General features: G+C 44.4%; 1 protein-coding gene and 1 pseudogene across 1 annotated transcript; one reads left to right on the top strand and one right to left on the bottom strand.

Annotated features, from left to right (window-relative positions):
- The first annotated feature begins 11,776 nt into the window (after positions 1–11,776).
- Positions 11,777–12,679, top strand: LOC125368160 (vomeronasal type-1 receptor 1-like). Its single transcript, XM_048369015.1, has one exon. The coding sequence runs from the start codon at positions 11,777–11,779 to the stop codon at positions 12,677–12,679; it is 903 nt and encodes a 300-aa protein (XP_048224972.1).
- Positions 12,680–13,150: 471 nt separating this feature from the next.
- On the bottom strand, positions 13,151–13,895 carry LOC125338505 (annotated as a pseudogene).
- Between the last annotated feature and the right edge of the window lie 8,935 nt (positions 13,896–22,830).

Here is a 22,830-nt window from a genome sequence, read left to right as displayed (position 1 = left end):
ATAGATTCCTAGATCTATGAGACATGAATCTTGCAATTGGTTGACTCTCAAGTGTCTTGTCATCCTGCCCCTATTTAGGCCCAGGTCAGTTCTGGCACCATTAAGCCATATCGCTTGTGCTATGTCTCCTGTCTCCTGTCTCTCAGGTGGTCACCATGACATGCCTCTTCAGGTGTGTATTGGGGTTGATCTGGTTTGTTAGTGTTGTTTTTCTGCTCTTTCTTTCCTCTCCTGCTCTCTCAGCTACATTTTAAGTGTTAAGTGTATTTGGGGGGTTGCAGGTCTTTGTGACAGGAGTCCATTTGCAGTCACCATTTTTCCAATAAAGACTTCTGATTTGACTTTGAAAATGTGGCTTCTTTGTTTCTCATCACTGAGACACCTTAAAACATGCTGAGTAAATGTAATGAGTGGAAATATTAAACTTATAAATAAAGTTGAATATTTAGCACAAAAACAAAGTGTTATTACTTATAGGCTTTTCAAATGGGTACCTGAAATCATATTAACTTCTGAAAGGTTTCCTCCAGCCAATATAGACCGCAAACATAGATTAGGCATGAACAGCCCCATTTTGTACCTCAACAATCTACAGAGCTGCAGCTGGAAAGAGCCAGAAACAAAATAGGATGCCTGTGGAGGGAGATACCAAATTGTTTATGGCTTGGAAAGATCGTAAAAGGGTCTTTAGGTCAGTTCCTGGCGCCGTTTATGGCTTGAGTACTGGAGAGATCGTAAAGGGGTCTTTAGGTCAGTTCCTGACCCCTTCCTGAACCCTGTTCCTTGCCTTATTCGGGCTGTCCAATCAGAATCCCGTAACTATGCCTTTAGCTTCTGTAAGCCCGCTTCTGCAACCCCATAAAAACCCCTAGAAACCGAGCCCCGGCGCGCGCCATCCCTGCGAGGACTTGGACGCCCGGGTACCCGTCCCATAATAAACCTCTTGCTTTTGCATCCATCGTGTGTCTCGCTGTTCCTTGGAGGGGTCTCTTCGGTTGATCGACCTCCCCAACTCGGGGGTCTTTCAGGTGGGGGCTCGTCCGGGATAGAGACCCCCACCCAGGGACCACCGACCCACCGATGGGAGGTAAGCTGGCCAGCACTCTGTGTTGCTTCTGTGTTGTTTTTGTGAGGTTTCTGTACTGCGCCTGCGTCTGCATCTGCACTAGTTGGCTAACTAGATCTGCATCTGGCGGACCCGTGGAGGAGCTGACGAGCTCAGGACTCCCGACCGCAGCCCTGGGAGACGTCCCAGTGGTGTCTGGGGCCAAGGTGGCCCATCTGTTGTCTGGGGCCAAGGTGGCCCATCTGTTGTCTGGGGCCAAGTATTTGGCCCACCAGCATTCTGTGAATCCTACCCAAATAGGACTGTTTGGGGCATCTCAGCTGTCCGACGGGTACGTGGTTCTTCTGGGAGACGAGAGTAGCCGGGCTCTCACTAGGTCTCCATCTGAAGTTTTGTTTTCGGTACCGAAGCCGCGCCGCGAAAGTCTGTCTTGGTCTCGTCTCCCTGCTGTTCGTTTTGTCTGTCCTAGGACTCTGTATATCTCTTTTGTGTCAAACCTGCATAACCTGTTTTGTTACCTTGTCCTGTGTTTGTTGAATTCCTCCTAGGCATGGGGATTAAGCTGAGAATGTGGCAAACAGAAGACTTCCAGGGATGACTCCTTCTCTTTCTCTTTATGTCCCCAGCAGAATTTTCCTCCCTACCTTTCCTTAGCAGCGTTGCTTCTCCAGATTTGTCAAACTGCTTTTACTCTCGCCACTTTTGTATGTTTGTCTGGTTTATGTAAAATGCTCTGAGAAGTCTAAATGATGTGGTTAATTGGACTTTGATGTAAAAGAGAAAGTGAAATTGAAAGCAGAAGGGCCTAGGACGAGAGTGAGTATAGAGGAGACTAGGTCTGGTGGTAAATTAGAAAAGAAAGTAATAGTAAATCCAATTACATACTAGAAAAGATTATGTTGTAGAAAAAATTGTCTGGTCTGGACTGTTCTTCCCTGTTTTTGTATCTCCTGACTGTGACGGACGTAATGGGACAGATTCCCTCTACCCCCTTGGATTTATGTTTAGCTCATTTGAAAGATATGCAGGCGACAGCTCACAATCAGAGTGTGAGTGTCTGCAAAAAGAACTCTGGGTGACCCCCCACCCAGCCTTCTTCAGCAGAAAATTATTTGGTATGCTAAAATGTTGTGCTAAAATTATCAAGCCCAGGAAAATGAGGCTGGGGAATGCTAAAATCATTTGTTAAAAGCTTTGTCTTAAAATTTGGTGTTGCAGGAGTAAGATTGGCAAAAATACCTCCTGCCACTGGAAAATGTACGGCCGATGTTTATTTTGCGCGCTTTAAGATCTTTTAAATGTGTGTGTGTGTGTGTGTGTGCATGTGTGAGTGTGAACATGTACAAGACTGTTAGCATGATGTAAAATTGAGTGAGTTTAAGTTTAAATTCAAATGGTCATTAAGTTTGGGTGTTACCAAATGCTTTAAAGGATTATTGCATTGTTTTAAAGAGGAACTGTAGTTAAAGAAAATGTTTCATTAATTAAAAAAAAATTATTAAGGTTAAGTGTCAGAAATTTTGATGTAAAGGTTTATCACTGTTAAAAAAAAAAGAGAAAATTGCTTGGGTTTCTAAAAAGAAAAAAATGGGCCTGTATGCCTATCCACAGGAGTGAGGGGTGGTCTGGCAACAGTACAGCTTAGCCAGCCCACGTGGTGGCACAGGCCCTGGAGGGAATCCACGTGGTGGGACAGCCAAAAAGGGGGTGTCCTTGCATGGTGGAAGAGAAGTGGGGCCGGCACCAAGACAGTTCATCAAGCTCTGAGGAGTAGGATGAAAGGATGAAAATAGGCTGTTTGGCAGGACAGGCCATGGAGGCCTCTCTTTTGACTCTTTTGTTTTCAGGTGAACTTTGGAAACCTGGTGGTAAAAATGAATGGTTTGGCTGGAATTTTTAAAAAACTGCCCCTTGAGGTACTAAGAATTAAAAAAAAGTTTTTTAAATGGTTAAAAAGTATATTTATCTGATGTAATTTGATTCCTGTGCTATTTTGTAATTCGGATGTATTGAAAAAGCAAAGATGCTGAGACTGGATTTCATGTGTTTGTAATTTTGGTGACTGTTTTAACTTTTGTTACAATTGTTTTGGATATCAGTTTAATGATTCAGGTACTGAATTTTATGTGATGTAATAGTAAGACTCGTAACTATCTTAAGTTACACATAATGAGGCAAGTATAAAAGTAAACTCTCATTAACTCTCTGTATGTAGGAGGAAATGGCAAAATGGGCTATCTCACTACTTTATTGGAAAGCTGAATGGATAAGTATTTCTAATTTTGTAATTGTAATTCTTGCATTAAGGAAAAATTGTCATTTGAGTCCAAAGGTCTTCATGCCATGTGGTAACTGGGACTAAAGAAAAAGAAAAAAGGCTCTTTTAAAACGGGCAGCCCAAAGGCAAAGGGCAGTACCGGTTTCAGAATGGCTCTAAGCTTCAGAGTTTTTCCAACACAGATAAGAGCTAAAGAGCTAAAGTGTTAGTGTTAAACAGAGGTTAGTAAAAGACCTTGCAAATCAAGAATGCATTTCTAGATAAGAAATTTGGAAGTAAAATTGTCCTAAATGATTATTGCAAAGTGAGAAAAGGAGAATTATGGCTACCAAAATGTTTAATTGCCATTCCAGTTTCTTTGTAGGTTTTTTTGTAACAGTTTCCAGCAGGCCCCACAGAGAAGGACAAATGAGTTCTACAAGTTTGTCAAGATCTAACATTGGCCCTTAATAAGTTCCAGGTAAGAGCATGCTTAAAAACTACTTATTTGTGGACCACCTTGTTGCTTTTAATTGGAGTAAAGTGGCCTCTTGTAAGACTCATTGATCTGAAATCTGCAGTTCAAAGCCAGCCCGGGTAAAGAAAGGTCCCTGTGAGAGTCTTCATCTCTAATCAGCTAGCAGAGTGCTGGGAACAGAGTCGTGAGTCGCTTTGAGGCTCAAAGTGGTAGGGTGCTAGTCTTGAGCTGGAGAGCTGAGGGACAGCACTCAGGCCCTTAGTCCAAGTCCAGTGAAAAGTCACTCCTCCTGGGACAAAAGTGATGGAGCATCCAGAGGCAGTAAGCCACTGCTTGGATGGCAGAGATGGTGTCAGATCCTAGAGTCACTCCTGTTTGGCCTTTCAAAAGTTAATCAGAGCCGGGAGGTCCTAGAAGACTAGTTCGTAAGCATGCCTTTTATTGCACATGTCTATCTATTTTGTAACTGGACAGGAACTTGCCAGTCATCTGCGGTAGTGGGTAGTAAAGCCAAGTTTGTTAAATAGGGGATAGTTTGAAAATCCCAACCCCCTGCATCTACTCAAAGCCCTGACTGGCAGTAAGAATTTTAAGCTGATACATCTGTTCAGGAAAGAAAGCTTGTAGACCTGAGGTCGTGTCCTTATTGAGATCTGTTAATGGCCTGCAAAGGTACTTTAGGCACTGTTAGGTCATCAGAGATCAGTTCCCCAGCCAGTCGGGAAAATGCTTTTGCAAACTAAGATGTTAGAAGGCTACACTGCGGTAGCTCAAAAAGAAGTCTGTGTAGTTGTTAAAAGTTAAATGGTAAAGATAATATCCAGTTTGGAGTAAAGCTCCTAATGGACATCTGATCCTGCAGCCCCTTGGTAAAGTGGAATAAAATTATAGATTCCTGGCGAGGTAAGGTCAATGTCCCTGAGTCAGCCTGAAGAAGTTACAGAAGATGAATGATCTTCGCCCATCAGCCCCCACCTGAAAGACCCCCGAGTTGGGGAGGTCGATCAACCGAAGAGACCCCTCCAAGGAACAGCGAGACACACGATGGATGCAAAAGCAAGAGGTTTATTATGGGACGGGTACCCGGGCGTCCAAGTCCTCGCAGGGATGGCGCGCGCCGGGGCTCGGTTTCTAGGGGTTTTTATGGGGTTGCAGAAGCGGGCTTACAGAAGCTAAAGGCATAGTTACGGGATTCTGATTGGACAGCCCGAATAAGGCAAGGAACAGGGTTCAGGAAGGGGTCAGGAACTGACCTAAAGACCCCTTTACGATCTCTCCAGTACTCAAGCCATAAACGGCGCCAGGAACTGACCTAAAGACCCTTTTACGATCTTTCCAAGCCATAAACAATTTGGTATCTCCCTCCACAGGCATCCTATTTTGTTTCTGGCTCTTTCCAGCTGCAGCTCTGTAGATTGTTGAGGTACAAAATGGGGCTGTTCATGCCTAATCTATGTTTGCGGTCTATATTGGCTGGAGGAAACCTTTCATTTCAAGCATATTTAGATCCAGCACCTTCAGGTAAAGAAGAGCAGTTTAGAAAGATCTTGGATGTTGTACTTGGGCATTTCAGAGATCTGAAGAAATCCACTGTGTTTGACATGGACCATGTGACATGGCAGCAGATCAAGCTGTAACCTGTGTACCTGCTGGTTCACAAATATAACGTGGAACCAGCCCAGAATTCTGTCTTTGTCCTAAAATATGACAGACTCAGAATGAGGCCTAACCCCATGCATTATATCAGCAGGTCTGCCTAAAGATGATTTTGTTAATGTTCAACAAAACCAGTATGCATTTGACAAAAATTTTCACATTTTAATTTTATTAAATTGCTAAAAACTGTTTTTAAAGTATACCTTATTTCATTCTGGTACTGAAAGTTTGATAAACAACTCCATGGTGCTGTGTGTGTGTGTGTGTGTGTGTGTGTGTGTGTGTGTGTGTGTGTGTGTTGCGTGTATGTGTGTGTTGCATGTGTGTGTGTCCTTGTGTGTATGAGTGTTTGGAGGTGTTTCTGTTTGAGTGGCTTTATACTCTAGATTCATTCTCTCTTCTTTTAGATATTCAGATATACTGATATTTTTTCTGGTCCTGGGCCTTGAACTCAGGGCCTGGTTGCTGTCCCTGAGCTTCTTTAGCTCAAGTCTAGCACTCTACCTCTTAAGCCATAGCACCACTTCTGGCCTTTTGTGAGTACTTCATTGGAGATAAGTGTCTGAAACTTTCTTGCCAGTGCTGGCCTCCAACTATGATTCTCAGTTCTCAACCTCTTGAGTAGCTAGGATCACCAGAGTGGGCTGCCAGGGGCCTACTTTCTGGAGCTAATTATGACAGGAGTAGTCTTCTTGGAAACTGAAACATTTTTCATCTAGTTTGTGTAATTTCTACCGATTTGGTAGAATCCATTCTTGTTCTCTCTCTGTTTCTCTCTCTCTCTATCTTTCTCACTCTCTTTTTGTAAGTACCAGGATTTGAAATCAGGGCCTGTGCTTACTAAATTTGCTTAGTCTGCTGGAACTGTACCACTTGATCCATGCCTCCAGCATAGGATTTTGTTCTTATTCTCGGTTTTGTTGTGGTTGTTGTTTTGTTTTTGTGTTTGTGCCAGTCCCTGAGTTGGAACATAGAGCCTGAGTTCTGTCCTTGAGCTCTTGTGCTCAAAGTTAGCCCTCTACCATTTGAGCCATGGCTCACTTGCAGCTTTTTTGATAGATACTTTCTGCCTGGGCTGTCTTGAAATAATGATCCTCAGACCATTACCTCCTGAGTAGCTAAGATGACAAACATGAGCCGCCAGCGCTGGCTTGTTGGATGTTTTGGAGATGAAATCTCATGGATTTTTTGTGCTTCTTGTTTTGAACTGTGATCCTTTTCATCTAAGCCCCCCAAGTAGCTAGGAATGTAGGCCTAAGCCACCTTTGCCTAGCTCTATTTTGCATTTGTACAGGTCAGGGATCACATTTGTACTCTCATTTTTGATTCATTCATTTGAATCATTTGGGTTTTCCCTCGGCAAGCTCAGTAAAAAATGTCCCCTTTCTGGTCTTTTCGAATATCCAACATTTTTTTTTTTTGTTTTCAATTGCTCTTTCTTCATCTTGCATTTTTATTTTCTTTGTCTTCATATTGTGTTTACCTTGCTAGTATTTTTCTTGCTCTGTCAGGGGTGATGATAGGTATAGAATTTTTAGTCTTCCCTTTTTGAACATATAAGGATCTAAGTTATAAATTTCCTTGTCAGCATAGACTTGGTTTCTATTTTTGCATAGCGAGGCCCATTCAAATTGGGTGAAGCTGGTCATGCCATGTTCAAAGGGACGCATGCATTTAGGATTTCTATGTTCCCTGTATCTGAGAAAGTCAAAATGGCTAGAAGAAGAGAGCATGTGAAAAGCTTAGGAAGATCCTCAGGAAACATTAAAAAGACTGTTGTAAAACATGACACTGAGACTTGATTATTTAAATATGGCTAACCAGCTCATAGCACTTCAACTTGGGGTTTTGTCTTTTTTTTTTTTTTTTAACAACTTCTAAGACTTGATCTCAAGTCCTGTTCACTGTCTCTGATCACCTTTGTCCACTCTACCACTTGAGCCACAGTCTCATTTCTGGCTTTTGGTGAGTAGTTCATTGGATAGAAGACTCTCATGAACATTTCTGCCCAGGCTGGATTAGAACCATAGTCCTCAGATCTCAGTCACCTGAGTAACTAGGATTATAGGTATGAGCCACTGACTTCTGGCTTTAATGTTGTTGTTTTTAACATATTGCTTTGCTAAGGAAAAAAATCCCTGCATTTTGGAAACAAGAGAAAACACTCTAAAAAGCCACCAAAGCCATTTGCTCATTTTCACACTCTGATACAACAGATTTTTTCTCTACTCACGTCTAATGAGATCATCTCCAAAAGTTTCCCCATATTCCCTGCACTTCCTAAACCAGGTGGTCTCATCTGCTGGAAGTTGTTGTGAAAGTTTAGTGGTGCTCATGAGTATACACAATTCACCAGTGTTTGTCACAAGGAAACTCTGTTCCCCATGCACACACTGTCACTACACTTCCAGGTGACACGATGATCACATCCACAAAGGAGATGAGATCATGCAATTCTGAGTCTTCATCTGGGGCTTCAGTGGCTGAGTATAAACACTGTGACTACTGCTTCTGCTCCTCTTGTCCTGACAGAAAAATTCCTACTGGTCAGCAGCTGTTCTTTTCAGGTAAGTGACAGTACTAAATGTAACTCATGCAAGAAAACACAGAAATAACTTTTCTGCCACATATTTGTGCTGTGGGGGGTTAGAAAGTGGCGCATGTCTTTTATTGTTAGGAAAAAGGTGTGTTGAGAGTCCCAGGCCTCTCTCCTCCCTCGGGTAGCAGTCTTGTTGCAGCTCCACTTGTCTTTACATCCTGGAGACCACACAGCTTTGTGTGCTTGGGGGTAGATCATTCTCCACTGAAATGATCTAGTTAATATACCTCTGTAATTTTCCTCATGAGTAATATCTCAACATTTTTTATTGTGTTACATTTAAAGTAATCAAATATTGTTTGAAGATAAGCATTGGAAGAAATTGTGCAATGGCGTGATATGAATGTAAGAAGCTAGTTGACTTTAATTTCAAATGCCTTGGCTTGTCATTCACATGCCAGCCAATATCCTTGGTTTGTCCCCTCTCCTTCTATCCTCTCTCTCATTGCCCTTACACTTACCTTACTTAAGGAGTTTTTTTGTGTTTTGTTTTGTTTTTTTGTCATTGGTCATGGGGCATGACTCAGGGCCTGGGTTGGTGCTCTACCATTGGAGCCACAGGACCACTTCCAGTTTTCCTGATGTTATTGGAAGATATTATTTTCTGGACTTGGCTGCCCTGGCTGGCTTCAAACTTTGATTGTCCTATCTCAGTCTTCTGAGTTACTAGGATTACAGGGGTGAGTCACTGGTGCCTTACTTAGGAGATTCTCCATCAAATGAAAACTTTTAACCTGAAACTCTGTTTCATGGGCAAATTTATTGATGTTCATGAGCAGGAGGCACTTCACGTATGTTTTTCTGCATCTTTGAGACTTGTTGATGATGAGAGAGACAGAGAGCCTCGTTGTTCATGAGTCACTGAATAGCTGGAACATTCAGAACCCATAGCAATGTGGAGTTTCCAGTTTATGAGCTTGAACTCAGGGCCTGACTCTCTTGCTTAATTTTTCACTCAAGGCTGCCCTCCTATCACAGTTCCCCTTCTGGATTTGGGGTGGTTAATTGTAGATACAAACTCTTATAGATTTATCTGTTCAGGCTGGCTTCAAACTGTACTAGGATTACAGGCATCAGCCAGCAGCACCAGGCTTTTTTGAAGTTTCTAGACTAAATTCAGACTGCACTTATTTGCTAATGTCTAACAAGATGTTTCTTTTATGAACTGAAGTTTGTGCAATATTGTGTTTCTTTCTCAGTTAACATTGTCTCTACTGTTACTTAATTCTGATTTGGATACATTAAGGCATTGTCATTTTCTTTCCAGATTTCTCATAATGAAGTGTTGTTTTACAAAATTTAAACCATTTTTATCTAGTGGAATTTCCTTGATTTATTTATTTTTTATCTAGGGAAATTTCATTTGTTTGTTTGTTTGTTTTTGCTAGTCCTGGGGCTTGAACTCAGGGCCTGAGCACTGTCCCTGGCTTCTTTTGGCTCAAGGCTAGCACTCTACCTCTTAAGCCACAGTTCTACTTCTGGCTTTTTCGGTTTATGTGGTGCTCAGGAATTGAACCCAAGCCTTCATGCATGTTGGACAAGCAGTCTATTACTAGGCCACATTCTCAGCCTGGAATTTCCTTTATTATCAAAAATAATTTCTCTTGTTGGGCTTACATCTGTAATCATAGCTACTCAGGAGGCTGAGATCTGAAGATCCTAGTTCAAAACCACCCCAAGCAGCAAAGTCCATGAGATTCTTATCTCCAATTCACCACCATAAAACCAGAAGTGGAGTTGTGGCTCAAAGTGGCAGAGTGCTAGCCTTGAGCAAAAAGAGGTCAGGGACAGCACCCAGGCCCCATTACTAACAATAAAAATAAAAATAAATAATATTCCTTATAGGCAAGATGTTGGTTGATGTCTCAGCATTCTATCAAGTGTTGTGTGTATAACTAATCATGCTGTTAATTTACATAATGTTTCACATATTTCTTTTGTTGTTGTTTTTTGGTGGTCCTGGGTCTTTAACTCAAGTACTGGGTGCTATGCATGCATTTCTGTCTGCCCAAGGCGAGGGCTCTACGACTTGAGCCATGACTGTACTTCTCGATTTATTGGTAGTTTAATATATTGTATGGGAACTCAGTCACAAGAAATAGAGAAGCCACATTTTGAGGGGTGAGTTGGGAAGTACATATTCAAGAGCTGGCGATGGCAGGAGAACTCCTGACCCAAAGACCTGCAGTCCCTGGAACACACTTCACACTGTTAGGTAACTGAGACATGAGAACAGGAGAGGAAAGAAAGAGCAGAAAAACAATACCAACAAACCAGATCAACTGCAATGGAGAGCTGAAGTGGGACAGCATGGTGACGAGAGGAGAGCTAGGAGACATGGAGTAAATACACCTGAGCTGGTGTAGTCCTTAAAAGGGTCAGAGTCAGGGGTCATGGTCACAGGTAGGTCCAGAGTCTCAGGAGTTCAAGGCACAGAACTGACAATTGTCTAAGCCCCTGCCTTTGCCTCTAGAAATTCAGGCATGTCTATCATCTGAGGCAAAGCTTCACCTTCCCCAATCGTGAAGACAAGATGGTGGCAGAGGCCAAAATGGGAATTGTTAGAACTAGTATCCTTATTTCTAATGGGGATCATAGTCTCACAGGATTCTTGCCCTGGCGGGCTTTGAACTGTGATCCTAGATATCAGCATCCTGAGTTGCTAAGATTACTGGCCCTTGGATTTGCTAACTTTGTTTTTTAATAGCCGTAGGGCTTGAACTATATCCTGGATGTTGTCCTGAGCTCTTTTGCTCAAGGGTAGTACACTGCCATTTTGAGATACAGCCTTACTTCCAGTTTTTGAGTGGTTTATTGCATATAGGAGTCTCATGGGGGCGCCAGTGGCTCATGGTTGTAATCCTAGCTACTCACAGGAAGCTGAGATATGAGGATTGCAGTTCAAAGCCAGCCTGGGCAGGAAAGTCCATGAGACTCTTATCTCCAATTAACCTCCCCAAACCAGAAGAGGTGCTGTGGCTCAAGCGGCAGAACACTAGCCTTGAGTTGAAAACTCAAGGACAGTGCCCAAGCCTAGAGCTCAAGCTCAAAAGTCTCACGGGACTTTTCTGCCTGTGCTGGCTTCAAACCACAATCCTCAGTTGTAAGGCAACTCAATCAGTGAGATAAAAAGAAGCCACATTTAGAGAGGTTGAATTGGGAGTCTTTATTAGAAAGCTGGTGTCCAGAGGCAAACTCTTGTGACAAAGACCTGTAACCCAGGACACAGCTAGCACATAGGTTATAAAAGACAAAAACCACATGTTGGGGTAGAGAGCAAGCCTTAACAAAAGTTGTATACATACGCAGAGCAAACTGGAAGAGGACAGTTTAATCTAACCCAAGTGGCATGCATAGGCAGATTAAACTATCCAGGGGAGCAAGAAGGGGCAATCAGGACCCCAATTACCTAGGGGAAGCATGAGCTTCCTGGAGCCCAACAACTGATGACATATGTGCAATACAAAGAATGTCCCCTATAATCTCCACGGTTTCTCAGAAAATCCCCAACTTCTCTTAACTTTCAGCAAGATGCCAAGGTGTTACCTAAATTTAGGATCTTTGCTTCACTCAGATCCTAGCCTCCTGATTCGATAGGACTACAAGCCTGAGTCCCCAGTGACCTAGCATGGTCATTATTATTTGTTTGTCTTCACACTATTCTTGTCTCACAATAAAATCAGTGATTTCCTAGATATAGAAGTGAAGACTCAAGCTGACATGGAAATGGGGGTTGTCTTCCTCACTTGGACTGCAGCAGGGCTCCTGGGGAACTCCACTCTCCTTTGCCTTTACAGCTACACCCTGCTCACTGGACAGAAGGTGAGGCTCACAGACCCCATCCTCCACCATCTGGTCTTTGCCAACAACTTGGTTGTTTTATCCAGAGGGATCCCTAACACAATGGCAGCTTTCGGATGGAAGAACTTCCTGGATGATTCTGGATGTAAAGTTGTATTGTACTTCCACAGAGTAGCCAGAGGGGTTTCTCTTAACACCACCTGCCTTCTGAGTGGCTTCCAGTTCACAAAGCTTTGCACTAGAAATTCTTGGTGGAAGATCAGCACTAGATTCCACAAGTGCTTTGGTTTCTATGCTTCCCTCTTCTGGATCCTGCAGCTCCTGCTAAATGCTTATGTGCCTGTGAGAGTGATTGGCCCAAGATACAAGCAAAATGTCACCATGTACATGCATTATAGATACTGCTCCTCAGGCACACCACAATCTTTTGCAACTTTATTACATCTAGTCTTATTCTCTTCCATGGATTTTATATGCTTGGTTTTCATGATCTGGGCCAGTGGCTCCATGGTCCTTGTCCTGCACAGACACAAGGAGAGGGTCCGACACATCCATAGCCACATTCCCTCCCGAAGACCTGACCATGAGGCCAGGGCCACACGCACCATCCTGACCCTGGTGAGCATGTTCGTCTCCTTCTACTGCCTCTCTGCCATTTGCACCGTTTGGAGTGGTCTACTTAGGAAGCCATGTCAGTGGCTGATGGACACTTCTGTGTTCCTGGGTGCGTGTTTCTCTGTACTGAGCCCCTTTGTGCTCATCAGCAGAGACACCCGTGTCACTCAAGGTTTTTACTTCTACACTAAACCATCATTTTTGTAATTTGGTTAAACCAATATCTTATTACAAATCTTACAGTTCGGTCATAATTTTCTTTTGTTTTGTTTTTTTGTAGCACTGGGATTTAGACTCTATGTTCTGCATGTTGGATTCCATTTAGGACCACTGACTCAGCTAAGTAGGGCTAGGAGTCTGTATTACTGCACGGAGCCACACTTTGTCATTTGGGGAGCAAAGTGCCACCCCAAGTTCCAGCAGGGCTGGGTTCTTAAAGGCAAAAAGCACATGTGCCACACACAGGTAGTCAGATGAGTTAAGCAAAGCAAACAAGCAGACATACAGAAGCAGAATTGGCAGTCAGTGATGGATTACAATTCCAGTAAACAAAGCAATCAAAGCACTACAACTCTTGGTTCTGGGTGTGATTGGCATTTACCTGTTTAACTTTTTTTTTAATTTGCCAGCATCACTGTTTATTAACAGACCCAATTAAAAAATAGCATGGAGGATACCTCAGTTCTTTCTTCTAATAAGCCTGTTGATCTGATCCTCCCTCTTGGCAATATCTCCACCTTCTACAAAGTGGGTAGTCTTCTTCATGCCACCTCATGGAGAAGATAACTTGAAGGGCAACAATAAGTACTTGGCTTCCTTGAAGCGTTTTCCAACAGTACAGGTCTCATGAATTAGATCCTCTAAACAGAGGATGTCACATTTACCAAGAGAGAGAACAATCAAATTACTATCTGTTAAGGCAATTCACTTCTTATCGATTTTGCCATAACCATGCTTGTAGATGAGCTCATTCACTGACTTCAGGTTTGGGCTACCTCCATGCAATATGTGGTTCCACAATCCTCAGCATATGAATTGAAGCCTTGTTGAGCTTGACAAAGGTACCATTGAAGATCTGGCGAAGCCGAAGAAGCTGCAACACCTTATGGACTTTGGGGCTCACACCATTGAAACCTCTGATTCTGATGACAAATGCCAACTTAGGTTCTGCAGGTACGTAGAAGTTGCCTGCTTTTCTGGCCATTCTAGCCATTCTGGTCTCAGTTCTGTACATTTGCCCGTATTCCCTGTGATAGTGCTTGCCCTTCTCATAGATGAGCTTTCTCCTGGCCTTTCGAGGCATCTTTTCAGCACATTTCTTTCTCAGGCACTTGATGTTCAGCTCAGGGACATTACTTCGCTTTTTCTGAAGGGTTTTTGGCACAGCAGGAGCCTTCTTTTTCTTTTCTTGGGCACCCTCCATGGTTTCTAGCCAGAAAAGAGGAAGTTCCCATTTAACTTCTTAATTAACTTCTCCTAAACTAAAACATGTAAAGTGAGTGGCCTTCCTCATTCCTTTCTTTTATGAAGGTCAGCAGCTCTAGTTCAAGCTGTTTTTGGCTCCTGTTATTCAACTTAGCTTTGCCCTTCCCCAGGCCTTGGCTAAGCCTGCTGTTTCTAGGGGACTAAAAAAAAGGTGGGGACTCCCCTACATCTTTCACTTGGTTTTCACATTGCACCCTCTAGGGCAGGGGTGTAAGACTAGAGACATGCCCTAGTTTTTTTTCATATTGGTTATTGTTGAGATACAGCCTTGCTTTTTACCTCGGTCAGCCTGCACCCTGATATTCCTATTATATATTTCCTGAAGTATCCGGGATGACAGATGTGATCCAAGATGCTGAGGGGTTTTGTTGTTGTTGTTGTTGTTAAGGTAGCGTCTTAGGATATTGTTTGTGTCAAGACTCACCTCTCACTGTAACCATCCAAATCTCAGCGTCCCACATGGATGAGGTGATGGCATACTCTACCCCACCCAGCTAATACTTGAGATGGGGTCTTATGAACTGTTTACCTGGGCTGGCCTTAAACCTGAATCCTCCTGATTGAACCTTGCAAGTGTGAAACCCGATTAAACCTCATGGGCTGAGCCATGCATCCTTCATGGATAAAAGCTTTTAGATATTATTATTATTATTATTAATATTACTATTATCAGTGAGTCGTGGGGTTTGAACTCAGACTGGGTACTCTCCCTGAGCTCATTTGTTCAAGGATAATACTCTAGTTTATGGAATTGGCACATAGAATCCAGTGTCTGTCTGTGTGTCTGTCTCCCTCTCTTTCTCTGCAGGTTCCAGGATTTGAATTCAGGGCCTTGTGCTTGCTTAAATTGCCTCTTCTCCTGGCACTCTACCACTTGAGCCATGCCTCCAGCCCAGGCTTTTTGCATTTGTTGTTTTGTTTGAGCTCCTTAGCTCAAGACTAGTGCTGCACTATTTGAGTCATAGCTCCACCTCTGTTTTCAGGTGGATATTTGTTGATAAGTGTCTCTTGACTTTCCTGCTGGGCTGGCTTCTAGCTGTGATTTTCAGATGTCAGCCTCCTGGGTAGCTAGGTTTACAGGCATAGGCCACCAGCACCCTACACGAATGTTTATTTTTAAAATTATTAAATTATTATATAATAAAAGGCATTCTGTAAGAATCTGTATGAAATTGACACAAAAAGGTGGGGGGGGGGCATGGGAGTATCTCAAAAGTGATACCTCTGCAAGACCATGAGTTTGTTGCCTGAACCTGAAATAAAGTTATAGAAAATTTTAATGTTGTTCTGAAGGCCTAATGATCTTTTGCTGTTAGTTCAGTAAACAAGTAATGAATAAGGAAAGGTACCATTGCTGTCTAATTAACAGTAAAAGAACTACCAGAAGATGATGTTTTCACCCTATTTTACAGGAATTATAGTTAACTTTTCTTCATTACCTAATGAATTTTATAAATATAATGAGCACAAATATTAAACTTGGAAATAAGGTTCAATATTTAGCACAAAAACAAAGTGTTATTACTTGTTGGTGTTTCACATAGGTACCTGAAAACATTTTAACTTCAAATATAGTTAGACTGAGCATCTTGAGATAAAGAAGAATAGACTAGAAAGATCTGTCATGTGGAAAATGGGGATTACAGAGATCTGAAGAAATCCACCATGTTTGACATGGACCAGGAGACATGGTGGCAGGTCAAGCCGTAAATCTGTTTTAACTGCTAGTTCCTAAATGTAATGCAAGATGTCATACTTTGGGGACAAAAGTATGACAGACTCAGTATGAGGCCTGACCCCTTGCACAATATAAGCAGATGGACCTAAAGATGGTTTAGTTGATGATCAACTAAAATGTAGTATATATTTGAGAAAAAAGTTTCACAATTTTTAGTTTTATTGAATTACTATAGCATATGGTTTCTTAAATTACCATACACATCATTCATTGTGGTGATTCAAATGTAGGTAAACAACTTTCTATGTGTGTGAAAGTGGGTTTTTCTGTGTTGAGTGGCCTAGTTCTGAAGATACAATTTCTCTTATTCTTGTAGATATTCAGACTTACTGCTATTCTTTTAGTTAATTTCTTTCCTTTTCCTGGGCTTTGAACTCAGGGCCTGAGGGCTGTTTCTGAACTTCTTTAGCTCAAGGCTAGCACTCTACCACTCGAGCCATAGCATCACTTTTGGCCTTTTCTAGTAGGTTATTGGAAATAAGAGTGTCACAGGCTTTCCTGGTATGGCTGGCTTCGAACAGCAGTCCTCAGATCTCAGCCTCCTGTGTAGGTAGGATTACAGGTATGAGCCACGATTGCTTGGCTTTCTTGAGTTAGATTTGACAGGAGTAGTGTTCCTAGAAACTTGAACATTTTTTCCATCTAGTTTACCTAACTTGCACGTAATTGTTATAATTTTCTCTCTCTCTCTCTCTCTCTCTCTCTCTCTCTCTCTCTCTCTCTCTCTCTCTCTCTCTCTCTTTCTGTCTTCAGGTACCAGGATTTGAATGTAGGCTTTCTTGCTTGCTGAAATGGATTACTCCACTGGCTCTCTACCACTTGATCTCAGACTTTGTGTTGTTGTTTTTGTGTCAGTCTGTTATGCCCAGATTCTGGGGTCCCCAGACCCCCAAGGAGCCTAAAGCCAATGTAGTCACACGAGAGTCTTTATTGCGAGCTCAAGCCTGGGCTCATGATCGTCACCGCCACAGAGGACCTGAATCGAAAGCAGGATTATTATAGGGTTTGGGGGAACATTCCATGTGTCACATCATCACACAGCAAATCATGTCACACCGCGGGAAAATCATGAAACAGCATAGCAACTGGCAGCAAATCATATTTGTATCGGGGGAAAGTTATAAAATAATTCTTAAGAATGATTGGCCTAATCAATGGCAGGAACGAGCCTGGTGAAGGTGATTGGCTAGCTTATGGGATTCGAAATGATGGGTTTAGACAAATGATCTGTGTCGCAAGTGTGTCACCCGAGTCATCCTTAACTTGAGGGGAAATCTGTAACTTCAGTATTTCCTGTTATTTCTTGATTACTGGTTATTATGAGAGTTTCACTGCCCAAAGGGGTTATTGACCCTCCTCCTGGAATCTCTGCACTTCTATACTTTGTCACAGGGGCAGGTTTAAGGTCTTAAGCACACACCTGCTGGGAGTGGGCCTTCTTTCTCAGAAGTGGCTACTCTCATTTATAAGGGACACAACACATTAGCCATGTTTCCAAAACACAAAACACACAGGCCACACTTCAGTACATTTCCTTTGTGTCACAATGGCTAAAGCATTCTAACTTTAACTGACCTCTGGTCAAATGAAGTCTCTCTGGCTACCTTCATTATTTTAGACTGCATTTTGTTCGGGCTCTTCACTGAGGTGCCAGACTTTAAAGTCAGGCCCCACCACGTGAACCCCATTTTAGAATCGAACCCTGAGCCAATCAGATTTGTACCTGTGTTCTAATCTTGCTTGCACAGCTGATTGTTGTAACCTTGTTCTTTGCCTTTATAAGCCCTGTGTAATCACAGCTCCAGGCTCCCTCCTAACCTCCGCTGTGTCAGTGGGTAGGACGAGGCCCGAGTTGGCAGCTCGTTAAATAAAGCCTTGCCTTGCTTTTGCATTTTGGAGTGTCTGAATCTCGGTGGTCTTCTTGGGGGTGGTCTGTGACTTGGCACAACATTTGGGGTTTTGTCCGGGATAGCCCCAGAGACCCAGAGATCCCAGACTCCAAAGGTAAGAAAACAGCGCTGTTCATTTGTCTTGTCCTGTAATTTGTCTGTTTGTCTGCTTTGCTTTTGCTTATACTTGTTGGGCGCGAGTCAGTTTGGTTTTTGGCTGGAACTGATCAGGAGGGCCTCCTAAACGAGACTCAACCCGCCCACCTTGTACTTGGGTCTGCTCCTTCTGCTTATCTGGCAGGAGGTTGTGGGCCAACTTGGGTCCACTCCTTCTGCACCCTGGCAGGAGGTTGTGGGCCAACTTGGGAGATCTCCAACTCGTAACTCAGGTCCACTCCTTCTGTACCCTTGCAGGAGGTTGTGGGCCAACTCGGGTCCACTCCTTCTGCACCCTTGCAGGAGGTTGTGGGCCAACTCGGGTCCACTCCTTCTTGCAGGAGGTTGTGGGCCAACTCGGGTCCACTCCTTCTGCACCCTTGTAGGAGGTTGTGGGCCAGCTTGGGAGATCTCCAACTCGTAGCTTTTCTTGTTCTCAGGCCTGTGTGTTTTCCTCCTTTTGTATTAATTGTTTTGTTTTTTGTAGCCTTTTGGACTGAACATCTGATCAGAGCTATGGGTATCGTTCTATCTTGAGGACCTCCATCTAGCCCCCTAGACTTGATCCTAGCTCACTGGAGGGAGGTTAAGGAGATAGCTCAGAACCAAGGTTGTGGCCCTTAAGAAGGAAAAGTGGATCACCCTGTGCAAGTCAGAATGACCCACCTTTGAGGGAGCTAATTGAGGGAGCTTTGACATAGGTAAGATCAGGACTTTGCAACACCTAATCTACACCCCTCGTTCGGGCCATCCAGACAAGAGAGAAACTGTTGGGGTCCATCTTCCCCCCTAGATGGAAGGGGCCTGATGCACCTCCCCCAGCTGGGGAATGCCGCCCTTCCATCCTCTCTACATTGGAATCCGGAGAAACCGGTTGGGCAAATAGACCCCTGACTTAGCTGGCAGCCAGCCTGGCGCCTACCAGCCCCGCCCTGGTTTGGCGCGCTCAGAGTGACGTAGCCCCTTGGAGGTCAAGTGACCAGCCCCTTGGAGGTCAAGTGACAGCCTTTTGGCCTATCGGAATCCTGGCCAACCCCCTTCCCCCGGATCATCTCCCCTTGTCCCTCTCTCAATAAAGTTAGTTCGCTCTCAGAAGCTTACTCCTTGGTCTATGTACGCTAGCTCCCAGGGTAGGATAGCGGTCACATTGCCACGCGGGTCGTGCGCACGCCAGGCCGGAGTCGCCCCTACGTCTCACCCTGACAGACCTGCAGGCCGAGGGTTAGGGGAGAGGACGATACGAGGGTAATAAGAGAGAAAATAAGCATTTGAGCCGGAGCAGAGAAAGCAGACCCAACATAGTGGCGCCCAGCGTGGGTTGCAGGAATCCACGCGAGAAATCCCGGCTCCCGACCGGCCCTGACGGAAACAGGTTGGAAATCCTGAGATGCGCGATCCTCCCACCCGAGGTAAGAGGATGGGACAAGTCCAGAGTCGGCGAAACAATTCGCCCCTTAAGATCTTAAAGTTCACCCTCCAAAACGCGGGGATTAATATCTCAGAGCCCTGCGCTATACAAATTTGGGAGGAATTGACCCACAGGGTCCCATGGCTAACTGGAGCCAACCCACTCTCGTGGGAAACTTGGGACCGACTAGAGCGGGAATTACAAACAGCACCATGGGGAAAACTCCCACTGCGAGCCATTAAGACTCTCAAGGCTTGCCTCTCTTGGGACCCGGTCGGGGAACCCCTGGACTCAGGATAGGACGGCAAGAGGGAATTTTGATCTGGAGCGGGCCCCGATGCCCTACTCCGAGAAGCCCTGGGACGAAAGCTCGTTCGGTACCCAGGAATCCAAGCCTCAGCCGGCAGGAGACGAGCAGAGCAGCCGCAGGCTTGCTACCCCTCCCCCATGTGAGACTCAGCTTGACTCTATACATATGCAGATTTCGGCAACCCTGAGCCGCTTTTCTGAGGCGGCGGCGGCGCCCCGCAGCAAAAAAAAAAAAACAAAACAAAAAAACTGGCCTGGCCACTTTTAAATTCAGAGGCCTTGAAACTACAGATTTTCATGAGTCCAGGAGGATGGTTCTTGAGAGAGGCAGGCCGAACGCGTCCTGGACAAAACATCTGCTTTACAGCCTGACTTTCAGATTCCCCACCAACCAAGGCAATAAACAGCCTAAAGCCCCTTGCTGGGCAGTCCCTATTGCCAGAGACAGTAATCATGATATTTGGAAAAAAGTTCCGATTCTTAATTGATACAGGAGCAGATCGGACCATATGCATTTAATTGGACAACATTATTATTGGATCAGCAGACGCCCATGTGCTAGATTTGGCCTATAGCAAGGCCCAAACACTCCTTCAAAGAGGAGGGCTGCGTATAGCCAGTGACAAGGTTCAGAAAGTATACCCCTTCAAGATCTTGGGGGCAGAGCTTAAACTAGACTCTGTATGCCCACTCAAGCCCCAGTTATCCTTCCAGGCAACTTATACTCTGGTGGAGATGCAAAGACTGTTAGGTGAAATTAACTGGCTAAGATCCTGGCTTCAACTGCCTACAGAGGAGCTGTTACCGCTCCATGACTCTTTGAAGGGCAAAGCGCCCACGGATGTTATTACAATAACTCCATCACTCCAAACAGCCTTCCAGAAAATCCAATTGGCCTTAAATAAGGCACAGCTGGCACGCTACAAGCCTAAGTGCCCACTCTGCCTTTGGATCCTCCCCGGATCCGAACTTTCTTCAGCTGCAATTACGCAATCAGGCGAGCCCCTTCAGTGGGTGCACGCATCAGTGGGAGGAGCTCCCAGAGTTTATTCCCAGTTAGACCAGCTAGCTGACTTGGTAATTAAGGGCAGGGACACTTCCCTGAGACATTATGGAAGAGATCCTGACGTGCTAACTATTCCCTACCGGTTGTCAGATTTTGAATGGGTCAGGAGAAATAATTCACGTGTGTCTAGTGCCCTGGAGGGCTTTATGGGTAAGATAGATTGCCACTATGGCACTTCAAGATGGGTGACCTCATTTTCCAGGCTACAATGGACACCCCCTGTGCTTTTCTCTACCAAGCCTCTTGTCAAGGCTGCCAATGTCTTTACAGATGGTGGGCGAGCCGGCTCTGCCGTAGTGGTGTGCTCCGCCTTGCCCCCTGCCGGTGGGAAAGATAACACCCATTACTTTGAAGCCGTCACTGGCTCTACACAATTTAAAGAGTTGTATGCAGTCGCCTTGGCACTGACCCATGTTAAACAGCCAATGAACTTGTTCTCTGATAGTCTGTATGTGGTTAATTTGCTACCCAACCTGGTATGTTCACATATCAAGTTGGATGGAAACCCAATCACTCCTCTGATGATCCAAGTCAGGTCTCTGTTAAAAGAGCGGAGTGAGCCTATCTTTTTACAGCACCTTCGTGGACACCAAGGACTGCCTGGGGACCTGGCACAAGGTAATCGTATGGCTGACCAGCTGGCCACTAATGGAACCATCTGGCCATTGTACAACCTCAAAACCTCCAAATGGCCAAAGGGCTTCATGAGCGTACTCACTTAAATTGGAGAGGGTTACATCAGAGATTCCCTTCAATTCCTATAAAAGACTTAAAAAAGATTATAAGGACTTGCAAATCATGTATGCCTTTCGTGCAAGTCCCTCCGTTACAATCTCCAGGTGTGAATTCAAGAGGTTTAAGACCCAACTTAATTTGGCAGACTGATGTGACCCATTACGCCCCCTTTGGAAGGCTAAAATATATATTTATGTCCATTGACACATGCTCCGGTGCATGTTGGGCCTCTCTGCATACCGGTGAAAGAGCACGGCATGCTGAAAGCCACTTCTTACAATGTTTTGCTATCCTAGGACTGCCTTTACAGGTTAAAACAGATAAAGGACCTTGTTTCACCAGTAAGCCTTTACAGGCATTTTTCCAAATGTGGAATATTAAACATACCACTGGAATACCTTATAACCCAAAGGGTCAAGCCATAATTGAGAGGCATAATAGGACCCTGAAGGATCAATTATTAAAACAAAAAGTGGGGGGAAGCCCCCAGGACCAGCTGAGGACAGCGATGTTTACATTGAATATTTTAAATTTCTCTAAGGACCAACCTCTGTCGGCTTTCTAGAGACACTGGTCAAGCCAAACACCCTACTTAAAAGTGGAGGCCCGGTGGAAGGATTCTCTGACAGGGGCGTGGCGTGGACCCGACCCAATTATCAGCGCAGGAAGGGGATTTGCCTGCATCTTCCCTACTGGGGAACCGAATCCAATCTGGATACCAGCTAGAGATGTAAAATATTGTCCAACAGAATGACCACCCAAGGGCACCTGCCCTTGAGGGATGTCTCCCCTTGTTTCCTCTCAGGAAAGCAAAGACCGAGGTGGAATTTTCTAAGGAGAAACGGGAAAGCCTGCCTGCACCAGCGATGGACCTGGACCCAGTGTCGGCCCTGTTTCTTCCCTGGACCCTGCCTGACGCCCTTTGGAGTAACGTTTGCTGTGGCAGCGTGGCCCACAGCCTTGCACAAGGACCAAAGGGAAATTTTGCACGGTTGTCCCTCTCTTTCGCTCCCCCCTTTGCTGCTTATCTCAGGGGTCCCCATTGGAGGGAAATAGGAGCTAAAGGACTTGGACACTTTAATGTTTTATTATAAATGTTTATAATAAGTAAGGTATTGGCACCTTGCTGTAATGTTTATTGTGAAGTGTTTTACTAACCTCAGTTGTTAAGTTACCAGCATTCTGGCTGCCACATCGCCAGGACCTGAACCTGCCCCTCTACCTCACCATCGAGGGAAGGAAGAGCCATCTGCGCTGCCTTGAGCGACACCAGACTGGACCAGAATTCCTGTTTTCCGTGGACTGACCCCGATAAGAGACCCTCCATTGCCTTGTGCCTTGTTGTAATTACTCATGTGTTACAACTGCTCATGTGTTACAGTTGCTCATGTTTGCATTTGCCTTGTATTACGATTGCTTATGCTCATGTCTGCTTTATGCTCCCATTTACCTTATGTTTACATTGGGTCTCTTGTTGTAAGCGATGGGCCAGAGCTGTCTAGGTACCAAGTGGCCTTTGGCCTTTTAGCCATATAAGAACCCCAAGAGGCTCGTCACTCAAACCCTAGGACC

The sequence above is a fragment of the Perognathus longimembris genome, chromosome 20 (genome assembly GCF_023159225.1).
Source record: "Perognathus longimembris pacificus isolate PPM17 chromosome 20, ASM2315922v1, whole genome shotgun sequence".
NCBI lineage: Eukaryota > Metazoa > Chordata > Mammalia > Rodentia > Heteromyidae > Perognathus > Perognathus longimembris.
This window is presented reverse-complemented; position numbering and strand designations above follow the sequence as displayed.

Coding starts and splice junctions, on each gene's coding strand:
- LOC125368160 (XM_048369015.1), top strand. CDS start 11,777: ATGGAAATGGGGGTTGTCTTCCTCACTTGGACTGCAGCAGGGCTCCTG.